Source organism: Cebidichthys violaceus, unplaced genomic scaffold (genome assembly GCF_023349555.1).
Source record: "Cebidichthys violaceus isolate CVI_PGR_0920_01 unplaced genomic scaffold, fCebVio1.0.p SCAF_14, whole genome shotgun sequence".
Taxonomy (NCBI): domain Eukaryota; kingdom Metazoa; phylum Chordata; class Actinopteri; order Perciformes; family Stichaeidae; genus Cebidichthys; species Cebidichthys violaceus.
This window is the reverse complement of record NW_027176307.1, coordinates 15,134,314-15,149,552: the sequence shown is the minus strand read 5'-3', so window position 1 is coordinate 15,149,552 and position 15,239 is coordinate 15,134,314. Positions and strand designations below refer to the sequence as shown.

The following is a 15,239-nucleotide window of genomic DNA, read 5'->3' as shown; positions in this document are numbered from 1 at the left end:
AGACGAGACAAGCATGCAGACATTAATAACTGTTGGAAAACAAGATGTCAAGTTAAGTTAAGCCTGAGTTAAGCTTTACAGTCTGGACGGTATATGACGTAAACAAGGAAAAATGGTTGGTGAGTCTGGTGAAACCAGAGAAACTTTGACGATTTGAAACCGGTTCAGCAAAGGTTTCATTAATAAGACGAGAAACACACCAAGAATCGTATCAATAAATCAAAACGTCTTCACTAAAACGGAGCACAGAAACGGTAAAATGCTGTAAAATAAAAATTCTTCTACGTCATTTGAAAATAAGTTTGGCAACATTTTGAGCCGGACGCGTGAGCACCAGGGGAAGTGATCGTTGAGTCATCGTCGATCGTACCCCTGGAGATGCATGTAATGAAGGTTTTCACCACTGATATTAATCTCGGGTGATGATTCAGAGCCCAGCCACCGTATGAAACCCGCTGGGTGTGTGGTTAACGAGGCTGGAGCCGTCACTCTTCATCCATCCGGTAGGAACACCGGAGCTCGTCTGCCTCGCAACGTGTTTCCCTTTGAGGGTGTAATCAGTCTGACGGACGAGTCCCATGAAGAGGTTCAAACGTCGGTAGCAAGCTAATCAACGTGTTTGTCAGAATGTGAAGTTTCTGCAGTAATTAAACCCCCGAAAATGAATCAAACATGGTTCTCCCAAAGATAAACCCCCTGAGAAAACAGCCTGGAAGAGGAAGAGGAAGAGGGAGTGGAGCGTCTTCCCAATGGAGGATCTTTGAGAGAACAGAAAGAGTTTCAATATTCTGAAAATGAGTGTTTAACTGCTGGACGTAATGTAAAATATGTCTTTAAGATAGAGTGCATTGACCTCTTTCCTCCTGCAGCCTCCAGTAGAGGACAGCATGAGATCACCATCCCCGCCGGTCTTCCTCAGTACTGCTTTGACGGGCTTTCTCCAGACGCCCTGTACACCGCCACCGTGTTCGTCCAGACGCCCAACCTGGAGGGTCCGGGAGTCAGCGCCAAAGAGAGGACTCGTGAGTCTAAAGACAAATCAGAGATCACACACCTGATCAATGCTCAAATGATAGCTTCACCGTCTCTCCACCGTGAGCCCGTGGAGTCTGAGATGTGAAGCGTTACGCAACCACAGAGTGACATCACCACACAGCAGCGGTCCAAAAAAACAATGACCTCATCACACGACATGTTTATTACTGTTGTCCTGTATTTATTACAAACATGCTGAATTTTTTCCGTTGCTCTCGCAGTGGTGAAGCCAACTCCGGTTCCAACTCTCCCGCCGACCCCGACCCCCCCGCCCACCGTCCCCCCGGCGTGGGCAAGTAAGTGTCTCTGGGCTCCCAGAAGCCTCCGCTGTCAAGTCCTGAAGTGAAGTTGAAGTTCATGTTAGTTCTCTTGTAGTCCAGCTGTCTTTTTGTTTTTTTCCTTTCAAAACCTACCTGCTGTTGTTCAAAACGAGTGAGTTTTTCTCCTTAAAGGGACAGTAGTCCTATTTATCACCAGAGAACTTCTAAAAATCTCTACAACTATATCTCTAACACCAAAACGATCTAGACTGATGAACGGCTCTAAAGCTGAGAGGATAAACACGTGTTTTTTGATTTTGGGATGAACCGTACCGTCACACCAGCTTTTGAAATTGGTAAACTTTGCCGCAAAATCAGTTGACTTCAGTAGAATCTGTCTAAAGGCGATCCTTTAGAAGGTCCAACGTGAAGGAAGCTCTCTTGACTTGTATCTGTCGGAGGATAGAGCGCTGCACCAGAGAGACAAAGAGAAAGTAGACTTATTGTCCTGTGAGGGATCCATCAAACCAGCTGCTTAAGTGGGGAGTAAAAGAGTTCAGGGAGGTTTCATGATGTGAACCGAACCTTTAGAGATCAGATTCGGCAAAAAGGTTTGTTTTTAAAGTCCGTGGAAGCTAAATGAAGCGTTGAAACAATGTCATAACAATTCACCACCTCCAGAAAGGAGGTCCAACATGGATCCTCCGAGGTCTGACCGGATCCGGTGTTTTCCTTCGAGCTCGGCTCTGATCGGAAACTCCTCCACGTTTTTTTGGCCTCCTCGTTTTTTTTTCAGCGCCGACTCCTTCTGGATCCGAGTCGTGCCAGCGGTGAATTATTAGGCGCCACATGTGCTCCTCGTCAGCCGCAAAACGAAGAGAATCTCTTTGTGTCTTTGTCTTTGGGTGAAACTTTGTAAATCTCTCGCTGCATCACGTCAGGCAGGGATGGTTATTATTGGTAACTTTATTACGCCGGCTCACAAACAACACTGATGCCGTGTGACGAAGTCATCTGATCTGCTGGACTCTCTAACGCTCCATAACCAAACTGCTTTTTCCCCCTCGCCTCAGTTTGCAAAGGAGCCAAAGCCGACGTGGTGTTCCTCATCGACGGCTCCTGGAGCATCGGAGAGGAGAGCTTCACCAAAGTCAGGAGCTTCGTCTCCGACATGATCGCCGCCTTCGATGTGATCGGGCCCTCTGGGATGCAGGTTTGTGTCCATCCAGTGGCACGTTTACATGGTTTTTAGCACTGACACTTCTTCATGCCTCGTGGCCTCTACGGTCTTCAGTTCATCCACGCTAACCGGATTATATTTTACCAGCGTCATATGAAAACGTTCTTGAGATGGAGCTGAGGGTCTTTTGTGTGTCCTCAGGTGTCGTTCGTGCAGTACAGCGACGAAGCAAAGACCGAGTTCCGGCTGAGCGCTTACCGAGACAAAGGCGTCGCCATGTCTGCGCTTCATCTCATCCGCTACCGAGGAGGAAACACCAAGACGGGTTCGATACAGCGCGCCGCGCAGAGACGGTTCCGTCGGTGAGCTGGAGGTTGTTGTTTTTTTTCTGACTCTCTCTCTTCTCTGTGGAACAGGAGTGGCGCTGAAACACACCTACGAGAAGGCCTTTTCTGTGGAGAACGGAATGAGGAGGAACGTCCCCAAAGTGGTGGTCGCCATCACCGACGGACGCTCTCAGGACGAGGTGAAGACGAAGGCGGCCAAGCTGCAGCACGCAGGTAACGACAGGTTCACGCATCCGTCTCCTTCATGACTTCATCTGAGTCTCACTCGTGACCTGGAAGAACAGGAACAGAGCAGACTGCACACCGGTTATGAGCGTGTTGTTGTACGGTACATTTCTGTTAAAGAGAAACAGCTCGTACCGATCTGAATGATGACATCATTTCGTCACAAACAAACCGTTACTCTGATCATCGACCAAAACAAAAAGTCCTTCTGTTTCTATAGAGGAGCAGGACTTCTGTGACGTATAGGAGTGAAATGTTCTGACCGTATATATATTTCTACGTTCCCGTCTTCAGGCTACAGCGTCTTCGCCATCGGCGTCGCCGACGTGGACTTCGTGGAGCTGCAGGAGATCGGCAGCAAACCCAGCGACAGGCACGTCTTCGTCGTGGACGACTTCGACGCATTCAACACCATCAAAGAAAACCTGATCACCTTCATCTGTGAGACCGCTACGTCGTGTAAGTTTGCACCGAATCTACGGAAACAAAAAACACGGTTCACGGGTTCTGTTTTCAGGAGCTGAAGTTTGTGGTTTTTCCTCTTCTTGGTCCACAGCGTGTCCCCTGATTTACCTGAATGGATTCACTTCACCTGGTGAGTGCAAAGTTGAAATCCACCACTTACCAACGACTGAGACTTAAATGTATCTCTAGAGACGAAAGCCTCCGATCCGTTGTGTTTCAGGCTTCCGGATGCTCGAGGCGTTCAACCTGACGGAGAAGACCTACGGTTACGTTAAAGGCGTCTCGATGGAGCCGGGCTCCTTCAACAGCTTCACGGCCTACAGGCTCCACAAGGACGCCTTCCTGACTCAGCCGACAACGTGAGTCCTGGCGGTTGTGTGACGGTTTGAATGGTGGAAATCGGTTCTAAAGAAATACATCTCTGGTCTCAGTAGTCTTTAAAGGATTCAACACATGGACCAGAGAAACAATCACTACTGAGGACATCAAACCCTTTAAAGAGGTCTCGTTTATGAGGGATATGAAGCCGGAGAACTGCTCCTGTTTGATGCTAGTGGACAGTCAGGCTAAGCTAACTAGCTAACGAAGATAATACTAATAACATGTGATCAGCTAAGTCTAATTAAAGAATTGATTGATGAGTGAGTAATGGTTCTGGATTAGTATTACTGCTACTGAGATGTACAAGTACCCGTGAAGGCTCTCTGGACCGGAGATGTTTTGTTCTGACCCGTCGTGTCTTTGTGTCTCCTGAACAGAGAGATCCATCCCGACGGTCTTCCTCACTCCTACACCATCATCCTGATGATCCGCCTGCTGGCCGACTCGCCCAGCGAGGCCTTCGACATCTGGCAGGTGTCAAACAAAGACCACAAGCCGGAGACCGGCGTCACCCTGGACCGTAAATATCCCCCCCCCCTCTGTTCTGTGTGTGTGTGTGTGCGTGCGTGTGCGTGACGACTCCCCGCCTTCTTTTTACCTCGAGAGTCTGGTGTCGTGGTCTCAGCTGGCTCTCGTAAAGACCCGGTTTTAGGCCGGTCAGCTGGACTCTCTGCCGGGCTCGATGGAAACCCTCCAGAGACGGGTCGCTCTGGGTTTTTTTGGGGAATCATTCGCTAACTGTCTCTTCCTGTGTCCGGTCTTTGTGCTAAGCTAAGCTAACTGGATCCACGCTTCAGACCCCCTGAAAGACTCGATAGTAACATTTCGGAGCGGTTCCTAAAACCATAAGATAAGCATTATTATTATCATCATAATCGTGTTCTTCCGTAAATGACGCATCAAGCAACATCTCAGGTTGCACGAAGCACCTGTCTTCAGGTCTGGCTATGGACCTTAACAGGACCCTCCCTTTGGACAAATCTGATCCAGTGCCTTTCGTGAGAACCTGGATTAAAGCAGGACGTGGTCTGTCTTCAGAGATCATAGAGTAACATCTCTTCCTGTGTGTCTCTGCTCAGCCTCCAGCCAGACGCTGTCCTTCTACAACACGGACGTGAGTGGTGGGATCCAGAGAGTCACGTTCGACAACGATCGGGTGAAGAGGATCTTCCACGGAAGCTTCCACAAGGTAAACAAACACAACACACACACACACACACACACACACACACACCAGCAAAGTGTCCACGGAGCAGAGGAGAAGCTCAGAGTCCGTCTGTTTCCAGTGGAACAGAAGGAAGCTGAGAGTCTTGAACGTCTGGATTCTATAGAGAAGTTGTTTCTTAAGTTGTGGGCGTGAGCGCCATCAATCTGACCGCTCCTCTCTGTTCTCTCCGGACGTCCCAGAGCTCCTACAGATATTGCGGATGCCTGAGATTCCAAAACGTGTCGTAAATTAGAGTCGGAGCGCAACTACAGACGTGTTCCTGAAGACCAACAGATGGTCCTCTGCAGGTTGTAAAAAACAACAGTGAAGCTCCAGCTCCGATACCTGAGACTGATTCTCATTGGTGCTGATTACATCAGACGGTCCAATGAGCTGATGGAGAGAGAGCTCCTGGATGTTATAACAGATAAGAGAGAATCACTTCACCTTCATGAAGTCATCGTTTCATTTGAGACTTCTGCTTCAGCATCACTTTACAGTGAAATAGATCTTTAGTTTTACTACTACTACTAGTACTACTATTACTACTAGTACTACTAGTACTACTCTATTTATTAACGTCTTTGAGTCTCAATGACTAACGGGGACAACACTGTTTAAACTGCTAAACTGGTTTAAACCTCCTCCTCTTCTTCCTCTTCCTCCTCCTCCCCCTCTTTCTCTCTTCTCCTCCTCTTCCTCTTCTCTCTCCTCCTCCTCCCCCTTTTCCTCCTCCTCTTCCTCTCTTCTCCTCCTCCTCCCCCTCATCCTCTCTTCTCCTCTTCCTCTCGTCTTCTCCTCCTCTTCTTCCTCCTCCTTTTCCTCCTCCCCCTGGTCCTCTTCCTCTCTTCTTCTCCTCTTCCTCCTCCTCCTTTTCCTCCTCCCCCTGGTCCTCTTCCTCTCTTCTCCTCCTCTTCCTTCTTTTCCTCCTCCCCCTCCCCCTCCTCCTTCCCCTTCTCCTCCTCTTCCTCCTTTTCCTCCTCCCCCTCTTCCTCCTCCTCCTCCTTTCACTTTGTTGTCGTGAGTCTCTCTGAAGGAGAAGTCTCCTCCTGGAACCTGTCGTCACGTCTTCGTCGTCTAAACCATCTAAACATGTGTTAGATGAACACTGAGCTTCTCCTTCTAATCTCCAACATGACAGCGACTCTCCTCTCTTTGACCCTGGTGATGAATGTCTTTGGAGCCGCCATGTTTTTAAGGGTTCTTTGTAGACGATTCTTATCTCTGTCTGTCTGTTATGCCGCCGGGCCTCACGGAGCCAACGTGAGAACCACAGAGTGCAGCAGGAATAAAAACAGAGAGAGAGAGAGCTTCTTGTTGGTCTGATGTGGATCAGAGAGAAGAGGTTGTGTTACAATCTGTGGTGACAACGCTCCACGAGGAACCCACAAGGAACCCACAAGGAACCCACGAGCTCCTCAGAAACGGCTGGAACTGCTCGCCTGGAAAATACCAGGTCAGCGTTATTAAACGGTGACATCAGATGACATCATCGGTGGTTTTCGAGGCGAGGGCGCTCGGTAGCCGACCACAAAAAAAGGGAATTCTCTCCGCTCTGTGGTTTCACCTCCCAGCATGCACCCTGTCTCTCTGGAGGAGTCGTAGTAGAAGAGGAGTCTGCTGGTGATTTAGGCTCTGCCTGTGGTGACAGAGCGTCCTCTGGGCGGTGTGAGCTGTGATTTATTTTTCATGTAGAATGTGTTCTTCTGTCTTCCCTCAGGCAGGAACACTGAAGCCACAGAGATGTTTTAACGTTTAAACTCATCCAGTGAAGTTTAAAAAGAAAGACTTTCTGAGGATAGACTTTGATTCAGTCGGGGTTAAACTCTTGGGATCTCCTCAGACGAAGAGGAAAGTGATGCAGAGTTGATTCCTTGAGGGTGAAATTCCTCCTTTAGCTCCTCCCCTCCACCCAGAGGTCCGAGGTCACCGTAAACCACCTCCTCTGTCTGAGGAGCAGCTTCCTGAAGCTTTGATTGCTTTTCACTGTGGATGTGTCCTCCTCCGAGGCCTCCGGCCACACTGACTGACTGAAGGAGGTGTTCAGTGTTCAGGTGGAGGAGCTGGCGGCTGTCAGCGTGATGCAGACGCTCCATGATGATAAGTCTGCTGAGAGACGTCACACCTCCTCACTGACTCCATTAATCCTCCTCCTCCTGCTCCTCACAGCATTCCACTGCTGACTAAGCACCTTCTGCTGAGAAACAGAGTGATTGTTCCTCCTCATCCTCTCTTCTCCTCCTCCTCCTGTCTTTTCCTCCTCCTCCTCTTCCTCTCTTCTCCTCCTCCTCCTGTCTTTTCCTCCTCCTCCTCTTCCTCTCTTCTCCTCCTCCTCCTCTTCTTCTTCCTCCTCCTTTTCCTTCTCCTCCTCTTCTTCTTCCTCATCTGCCTCTTCCTCTCTTGTCCTTCTGTTCCTCCTCCTCCCCCTCTTCCTCTCTTCTCCTCCTTTTCTTCCTCCTACCACTCCTCCTCCTCCCCCTCTTCCTCCTTCTCTTCTCCTCCTCCTCCCACTCCTCCTCCTCCTCTTCTTCCTCATCTATCTCCGCCTCTTCCTTCTCCTTCCTCTCTTCTCCTCCTCCTCACAGCTGGACTCGTTCTGAATCGGCTTCAAGGAAAAGTTGTTTTAGAGACTGACCACAGAATGACATCATGAGGAGAAATGCATTGTGGTTCATCGTGTGTGTGTGTGCGTGTATGTGTGTGTGCGTGCGTGTGTGTGTGTGTGTGTGTGCGTGTGTGTGTTGCTGTCTCAGATGCCTCAGTGTGTCGTCCGATGAGACGAGAGGGAAGGAATTCTGGTTCCCATAAATTGACCCTTTTCCAGCTGAAACAGAGGGTTTTTGTGGACTCTTTGAGGGAGCAGACGAGGTGTTGAGACCGGATGAGTCCGCGGTGAACAGTCTGCTGCTCGTCATCACTTCGGTGAACGTTCCTCTTAAAGTCTGTCGTCCTCTCTGCTGCGTGAGGTCAGAGCCTGAGACACTTGATGGTGGATCGGGGACGTCTGTAAACCCTCAACGAGGATTCAGCCTTTCCCTGGTTCTACATCGAGCTCTCAGACCGCTCGACGGGTTCATCCTCCACCACGGCTTCATACCGATTATAAAACGTTGTATCATATATATCAACATTCTGACTTTAGCTCATTCATTTCAGGAGAAACACGTCGTTCACTCTGCTGTGAAGTCACCTTTTTCTGTTTTTATGATAACGATGATGATTAAAAACTGATATAGAAATATGAATTTCCATAGAAATGAGCAGCATCAGATCCAAACGTCACCGTCCTTAAAGAGCAGCTCTTCTTCTGAATGGAAGGAGGAAGAAGCTCTCGTGTTTCAATAAACAGACCTTCAGTGTAACCTGATCATTTACAGGATGAAAAGCAGACTCAGGACTCGGTCGTAGAACAAAGAAATGTAACAATAAAACCTCCTCCTCTCCTCCCCTCCCCTCCCCTCCCCTCCCCTCCCCTCCCCTCCCCTCTCCTCTCTTCTCTTCTCTTCTCTGAAGCTCCACATCCTGGTTTCATCCACCGGCGTCAAACTCAACATCGACTGCCAAGAAGTGGCTGAGAAGGAGATCAAGGAGGCCGGGAACACGTCCAGCGACGGCTACCAGGTCCTGGGCAAGATGTCCAAGTCCACCGGCTCCAAAGGAGAGTCGGCAACCGTAAGTTCAAAATGTCTTCTAATCCGTCACTTTGATATATTAAATACTGCAAAGTCATAACACTGAAATCTGATTACAACGGAGCAAAAACCACAAGACACACCTTTTAATCCAATGTAACAACAAAGTGACGTCAAAGCCTCATGGGAGTTGTAGTTTGTGAAGACTGTCAAAGTAATACTTTAAAGTTGGATAGAATTAGGAGATGTTTAGATATTACTGTCCAGTAGAGACTGTAATCAGATACAGATAATAAAAACAAACACATGTTTTATATTAATACGCTACGGCGGCATATTTGGTCTATTGGTCAGATCCGTAAGTAGAACACGAGACGTTTCCTGTCTGATGGAACTCTGCTGTCTTTCTCTTTGTCTTCTGGGAGCTGTGAAGACACTTGTGTACCACAACACCATTTGAATGTTTCCTTTTCTGCTTCTTCGATTTTCACAGTTCCAGCTCCAGATGTTCGACATTGTGTGCAGCTTGGGTTGGACCAGCAGGGACAGATGTTGTGACCTCCCATCTATGGTGAGAGAGACACTCTTTAACTTAACTTATACATTAACTTATACAATAACTTATTCATTAACTTAACTTATACAATAACTTATTCATTAACTTAACTTATACAATAACTTATTCATTAACTTAACTTATACAATAACTTATTCATTAACTTAACTTATACAATAACTTATTCATTAACTTATTCATTAACTTAACTTATACATGAACTTAACTTTAACTTAACTTATACATTAACTTAACTTTAACTTAACTTATACATTAACTTAACTTTAACTTAACTTAGACATTAACTTAACTTATACATTAACTTATACATTAACTTAACTTTAACTTAACTTATACATTAACTTAACTTATACAGTGTGCATGATTTAGTGCTGAGGCTGCAGATTAAAACCAACTGAATATCGTCCTCTGAGGTAACGTGGGCCGCCAAGTGGAAAACTGCGGTAACCCCGTTAGCTTCACTCAGAGGACATCCAGACCATAATAACACGCCTTTAGAAGAGTCAGATGGCGGCTGGCGGTACCAGAGTTTAACGCTCACGTTACCACGGTTTCATAAGCGTGTAGAAAAACGACGGTGGCCTTCAGGTAAAGAAAACACGTGAAAGTCTCTCTCTGGAGTCTGGGGTTTGTCCCCTCTGGGCTACTGTAGCAACATGGCAGACTCCGCCTCCTTGTAGATATGAAGAGCTCATTCTAACGAAAACACAACGATTCTGAAAAGGCTCACAGAGCAGACGGTCGTTCTTCTGGTCTTACTTACTCGTGTCCCAGCAGAGATCTTAACAAACCAAAGTCAACGGCTGGGTTATTCTATTATTATCTATTATTATCTATAATTACTGCAGAGCAGAGACAGCTGCTTGATTGTGTTCTTCTGCTGACAATTATCAAATGATCCAAACTCAGCGAGGAAGTGAACATCAGATAATATGAGATGACACAAACAAGTAAAGAGATCCAGAGGTTCAGTGAAGAATCCTAAAAACAAGCTTGTGTCGCTATTTTACAAACTTTCATTTCATTAAATTCACATTTCATGTAAAAATGTACAAACTAAGACTATTCTCTGAATGACCAGTCGTCTTTTTCTCTGTCCAGTGCTGTTGTTGAAGTTTCTTAAAAATATAGACTACATTACCAGAAACACCTTGTCTCATTAGCGCTAAAGCTAAAAGCTAATGTGTTTGTTTTCTATGGAAGAATAAAGCTGACGGCTTCTTTCAAACCAAACTGAACGTGGCCCAAAAAACTAAACAGTAAACACATAAAAAATCAAGTAAAAGCTTTTTTTCTTCACATTCGAGGATCTGGAACCAGTAGAGGTTCCCCTCTGAGAAGAGCCTTAAAGAGTTGATTGATTGTTGGAATCACTGATCTTCCTGACGTCACCGTGAGCCGGAGGGTCCTGCATGTTGTGTTCTGATCAGCTGGACTACAGAGCCGTCGTTTTGTGAGGACTCGGCCCCAAAATGTGGACTCGGTAGCTTTAAACCATCCGTCAGAGTCTCTCCATGATAACCAACGATGTCATCAGCTGCCTTCTGGATCTTTCCCTCTACTGATGTTGAAAGCAGCAGATTGAAGTGACGTCTGTAGATATGTATTTGAACTGATTCCTGTTAACGGATATGATTATGATTATTATTGTCTGTCGAACTTGATTAAAGTATCCGTCTCGTCTCTGCGTCCTTGAAAGTCGTCTCTCTCGGGGAGTTTTTTCAGATTCCCAAACCGTCTCGTCGGCTCCAGAAAAAAATCAGCTTTCAGCTCTCGACACCTCCAGAAACTGAACCGTTTGCCTCCGGACTCTCTGAGTCTTCATGTTCCTGAGTCTGGACTTCTGAGTCTTTATGTTCCTGAGTCTGGACTTCTGAGTCTTCATGTTCCTGAGTCTGGACTTCTGAGTCTTTATGTTCCTGAGTCCGGACTCTCTGAGTCTTTATGGTCCTGGTTTGGTTTGTGACCGTTTGTCTCTTTCTTTCTTCCACAGAGAGACGAGCTGAAGTGTCCGTCTCTTCCGAACTCCTGCAGCTGTACCTCAGCGGGCACCGGACCGTCGGGCCCTCAGGGACCAGTGGTGAGAGTCGAGTCACAAATATGATCTACATCTGATATTTACAGACACGTTCAGTTCATACAGTTTACACTTTTTGCTACTAATCTTCTGCTTCTTACCATCTTCGTGCACTAAAATGTTTTCTACCAAACATACTTCTGTGTCTTCATAACACTCTGGATCTGAGGAGGTTTCTGTAGATAGCGAGCATAAGAAGAGCTGGACTTCAGCACCAAACTGTGTTTTTATGTTGAGGCAACTAAAGCGGCTTAAGTTAAGTTTAGAAAGTTTACTCAAACAACGAATGTTCACGTCTAAAAGTCTATTCATGGTGTAACACAACAGAATAATGTAACCTGAGAAAAAAAAATGAGGATGTTTTAGACAAAAAATGTCCTCTGCTCAGTGTATTTTTCAAGAAAAACGTATTCTTCATTATGCAAATTCAGCTGTGTTCACTGAACTGTGAGTTTACAAACTAAATAACTTCCACATTTTAATCCACCAACGATGTTATGAAACATTCTTTATCATAAAATAGTAATTTAGCTAAAAATCCTAATCTTTACTAAATGTATCTGATAACGTAGTTTATTTCTTTAACTGTAACAGAACACAGAGACCTTTTACCGTAACGCCGTTAATGTTAATGTCACTCCTGAAGCTTGTTTTTAATATTATCATATTTAATATTAACTTCTTAAAAGTTCATTCTTCATATTAGAATAATCTTAAAAGAGTAATAATGAACCAAAAATATATTTAAATTCACATTCTTCTTCCTTCTCAAAACCGGCGCCTACACTACCCACAATGCAACAGGTTCTCTTGCTTTTAGGTTTCAGTTACCTCTAATCTGAGGGATTAGACCTCCTGCAGGTCTTTACTGTGTAACGCAGCATGTATTACTACGTATACGATAGTATTACTACGTATACGTTAGTATTACTACGTATACGTGAGTAAAACCTGCTTATTTCTGAGTATTTATAGTCTGGAGGTCGTACAGGGAGAATTGCACCCTGAAGCACATTAACTCTGAGAAGCGTCTTTGCGATGTCTCGTAAAATCTTTTAACGAGTGGAGGAGTTAAAGTGGATGGAGGAGTCTGCTCTTATTCATGTTACTTATTATATATTTATCCTTTATTAAGGGATTTAAAGACAATAATTAACATTATCACCACACTGACATTCTAAACAGCCTCACACTTAAAGCACAAGTCTGAATATGAGATTAATAAACATGTGAAGTCCTTCCGTCCTCACACATCAGCTTGGCCTTCAAGATCTTCAGAGCAATACCCCAAAACCTTTAGGAGGCGGGACCTGCTCAGCAGCTGCGTCACGACTTTCCCCGATAATACCATCAGAACCTGTTGACTCCTCTTGTGACGATGATCTCTGACAGTCTGGTCTGGTCTTTGTTCTGCTAACATGACTAATGTTGGTCCTCCTTCAGGGTGCCCCCGGCAGCAAAGGTCCCCGAGGTGAAAGAGGAGAGACCGGTCCTGTTGTGAGTACCTTTTTTTGATCAGCTATCAGCTCCTCCGTGGAAAAAAACCCCCAGCACATTGTTTAAAAGAGCTTTGAAGACGAGCCGATCGCATCTGATTCCACTTACACAACGCTCGTACTCCCCTGATACGAAGGGGAGGCTCGCTTCCATCGTCGGCGCGGCAGCATTCCTCTTTTCCACGGGTTGTAAAAAGTGTTATAATCAGAGAAGCACATTCCAAAACGCTCTCATATCTGACTCCTCGCTTCATTTCTACAGGGGCCGATGGGCCCTCGTGGAGATAACGGACCACCGGGGCCCATGGGTCTACCCGGCCCTCAAGGACCCAGCGGCCTGTCGATTCCAGGAGAAGCCGTGAGTCTAAACACACACACACACACACACACTCCACGCGGTGCCTTTTTTCAGCAGCTAAACATAAATCCCAGCATGCCTCAGCGCGGGGATTATTAGGCCATTTATTATGAGGAGAATTTACAAGGCGGGGAGTTTTTCTGTGGCAGAGACTCACATTCCTTCATGTCTGAGGGAGAGACGGATACCGAGGAGACCCGAGAGCTCCGGTTCTGTGAAGCTTTCTGCTCCACAGTTTGGATTTCCATCTGTGACGTCCGGTCAAACAGAGACGTTCTCTCTGTGAGGACGAAGACGGCTGTCCTCAAGCGTATGTATTTAGCAGCTGTAGTCTCAGATCCGGGGCTGATTTGAGAGAACTGGTTTAGATATTTACAGGAAGAGGTTTGGATTTATAAGAAGTGGACGTAGATCGTTGGTTTGTGGACATTTTGAAGACTCGAGTTCGGTATTTCGGCCGTCGCCATCTTGGTTTTTTGCAACCAGTGAACAGGAAGTGACCATATCTGGACTGAGGAGGAGTGACGTAGAGACGCCGTAGACGTCTCTGGTAGAGACCTGTCAATCACTGTGTAGCCCCGCCCCTAAAGCATCCCCTGCTTTATGGTCTGTTTGACTCTAAATGGACCGTTTGCACCGTGGTCACATCTCAGTATGCAGATTGGGTGGGTGGAGTCGAGGGTCACATGACAGACGATGGTACAGTGACGATAGCATTCATCCAGATGTTAGAGGTAACTAAATCTTCTCCAGCAGCTGGAAAGATCTCTTAACTCCAACTTCAGCAAGCTACGAGTGCTAGCAGAAGTTAGCAAGTCCTCTCTCACAGAGGAGATTCAAAACCTGCCCGATGTCACGTTTGTTGACAAGTTTGATGTTAAAAATAATAACAATGCACTTTATTAAAGACGGTAAAGCCTCTCACAACGAAGAGTTAAATCTGCACCACAACAATCCAAAGAACACAGAATTCAAAGGTGAAATAAAAGTGGTGTGAACCTGCGTTAACAAAATAAGAGAGATCACTTTATTTAAAGGTCTTCTGAATGTCATGTGACTCATGTTGTTTCCTGTCTTCAGGGCCGCCCCGGACCAAAGGGAGACGCCGGTGACTCGGGTTTACCAGGACAGAAAGTAAGATAATTCACCGAGTGACTACGAGTCTTAATGCACCTCATTTAATGTGTGGACATACGGAGAAACACCCAGACACCATGAAGCTGATATCTAGTGACGGACATCAGGAGGCGCTTTGATTTCTTAAACTGATAAACATGAATATTCACTAATATTACTGTTTACATGACTAATAAACATGAATATTCACTAATATTACTGTTTACATGACTAATTAACATGAATATTCCTCTAATATTACTGTTTACATGACTAATTAACATGAATATTCCTCTAATAATACTGTTTACATGACTAATAAACATGAATATTCACTAATATTACTGTTTACATGACTAATAAACATGAATATTCACTAATATTACTGTTTACATGACTAATAAACATGAATATTCAATAATATTACTGTTTACGACTAATAAACATGAATATTCAATAATATTACTGTTTACGACTAATAAACATGAATATTCAATAATATTACTGTTTACATGACTAATAAACTTGAATATTCCATTAATAGTACTGTTTACATGACTAATAAACATGAATATTCAATAATATTACTGTTTACATGACTAATAAACATGAATATTACTGTTTACATGACTAATAAACATGAATATATCATGAGACGGACCAATCAGCTGTGGGCTCAAAGAGCCCCTGAGGTCACCTCCACATGGCTGCAGGTGAGCGAGTCGGAGCAGCATCGTGGGTTTAATGACTTCCAGACCACGCGGGTCCTGGTTCATGACGGCCCATAAAACAGATCTGGAATATATTATGTTCCCTGTAAATGTGATCAAAGTCCAGAGAGGACCGCTTATAGAACCCGAGAGCAGCAGAAGAAAGAGGCTTA

General features: G+C 45.5%; 1 protein-coding gene across 1 annotated transcript in view; it reads left to right on the top strand.

The window, feature by feature from the left end:
- Positions 1-15,239, top strand: part of col12a1b (collagen, type XII, alpha 1b) — a 98,379-nt gene that overhangs the window by 76,011 nt on the left and 7,129 nt on the right. The window contains exons 54-69 of the mRNA XM_068709099.1: positions 870-1,022; positions 1,257-1,331; positions 2,369-2,508; positions 2,677-2,800; positions 2,892-3,035; positions 3,342-3,506; positions 3,604-3,642; positions 3,733-3,871; positions 4,271-4,413; positions 4,973-5,082; positions 8,614-8,772; positions 9,226-9,303; positions 11,303-11,389; positions 12,830-12,883; positions 13,145-13,240; positions 14,321-14,374. Of these exons, the coding sequence (XP_068565200.1) occupies positions 870-1,022; positions 1,257-1,331; positions 2,369-2,508; positions 2,677-2,800; positions 2,892-3,035; positions 3,342-3,506; positions 3,604-3,642; positions 3,733-3,871; positions 4,271-4,413; positions 4,973-5,082; positions 8,614-8,772; positions 9,226-9,303; positions 11,303-11,389; positions 12,830-12,883; positions 13,145-13,240; positions 14,321-14,374 (1,760 nt within the window). The remainder of the gene's footprint in view (positions 1-869; positions 1,023-1,256; positions 1,332-2,368; positions 2,509-2,676; positions 2,801-2,891; positions 3,036-3,341; positions 3,507-3,603; positions 3,643-3,732; positions 3,872-4,270; positions 4,414-4,972; positions 5,083-8,613; positions 8,773-9,225; positions 9,304-11,302; positions 11,390-12,829; positions 12,884-13,144; positions 13,241-14,320; positions 14,375-15,239) is intronic.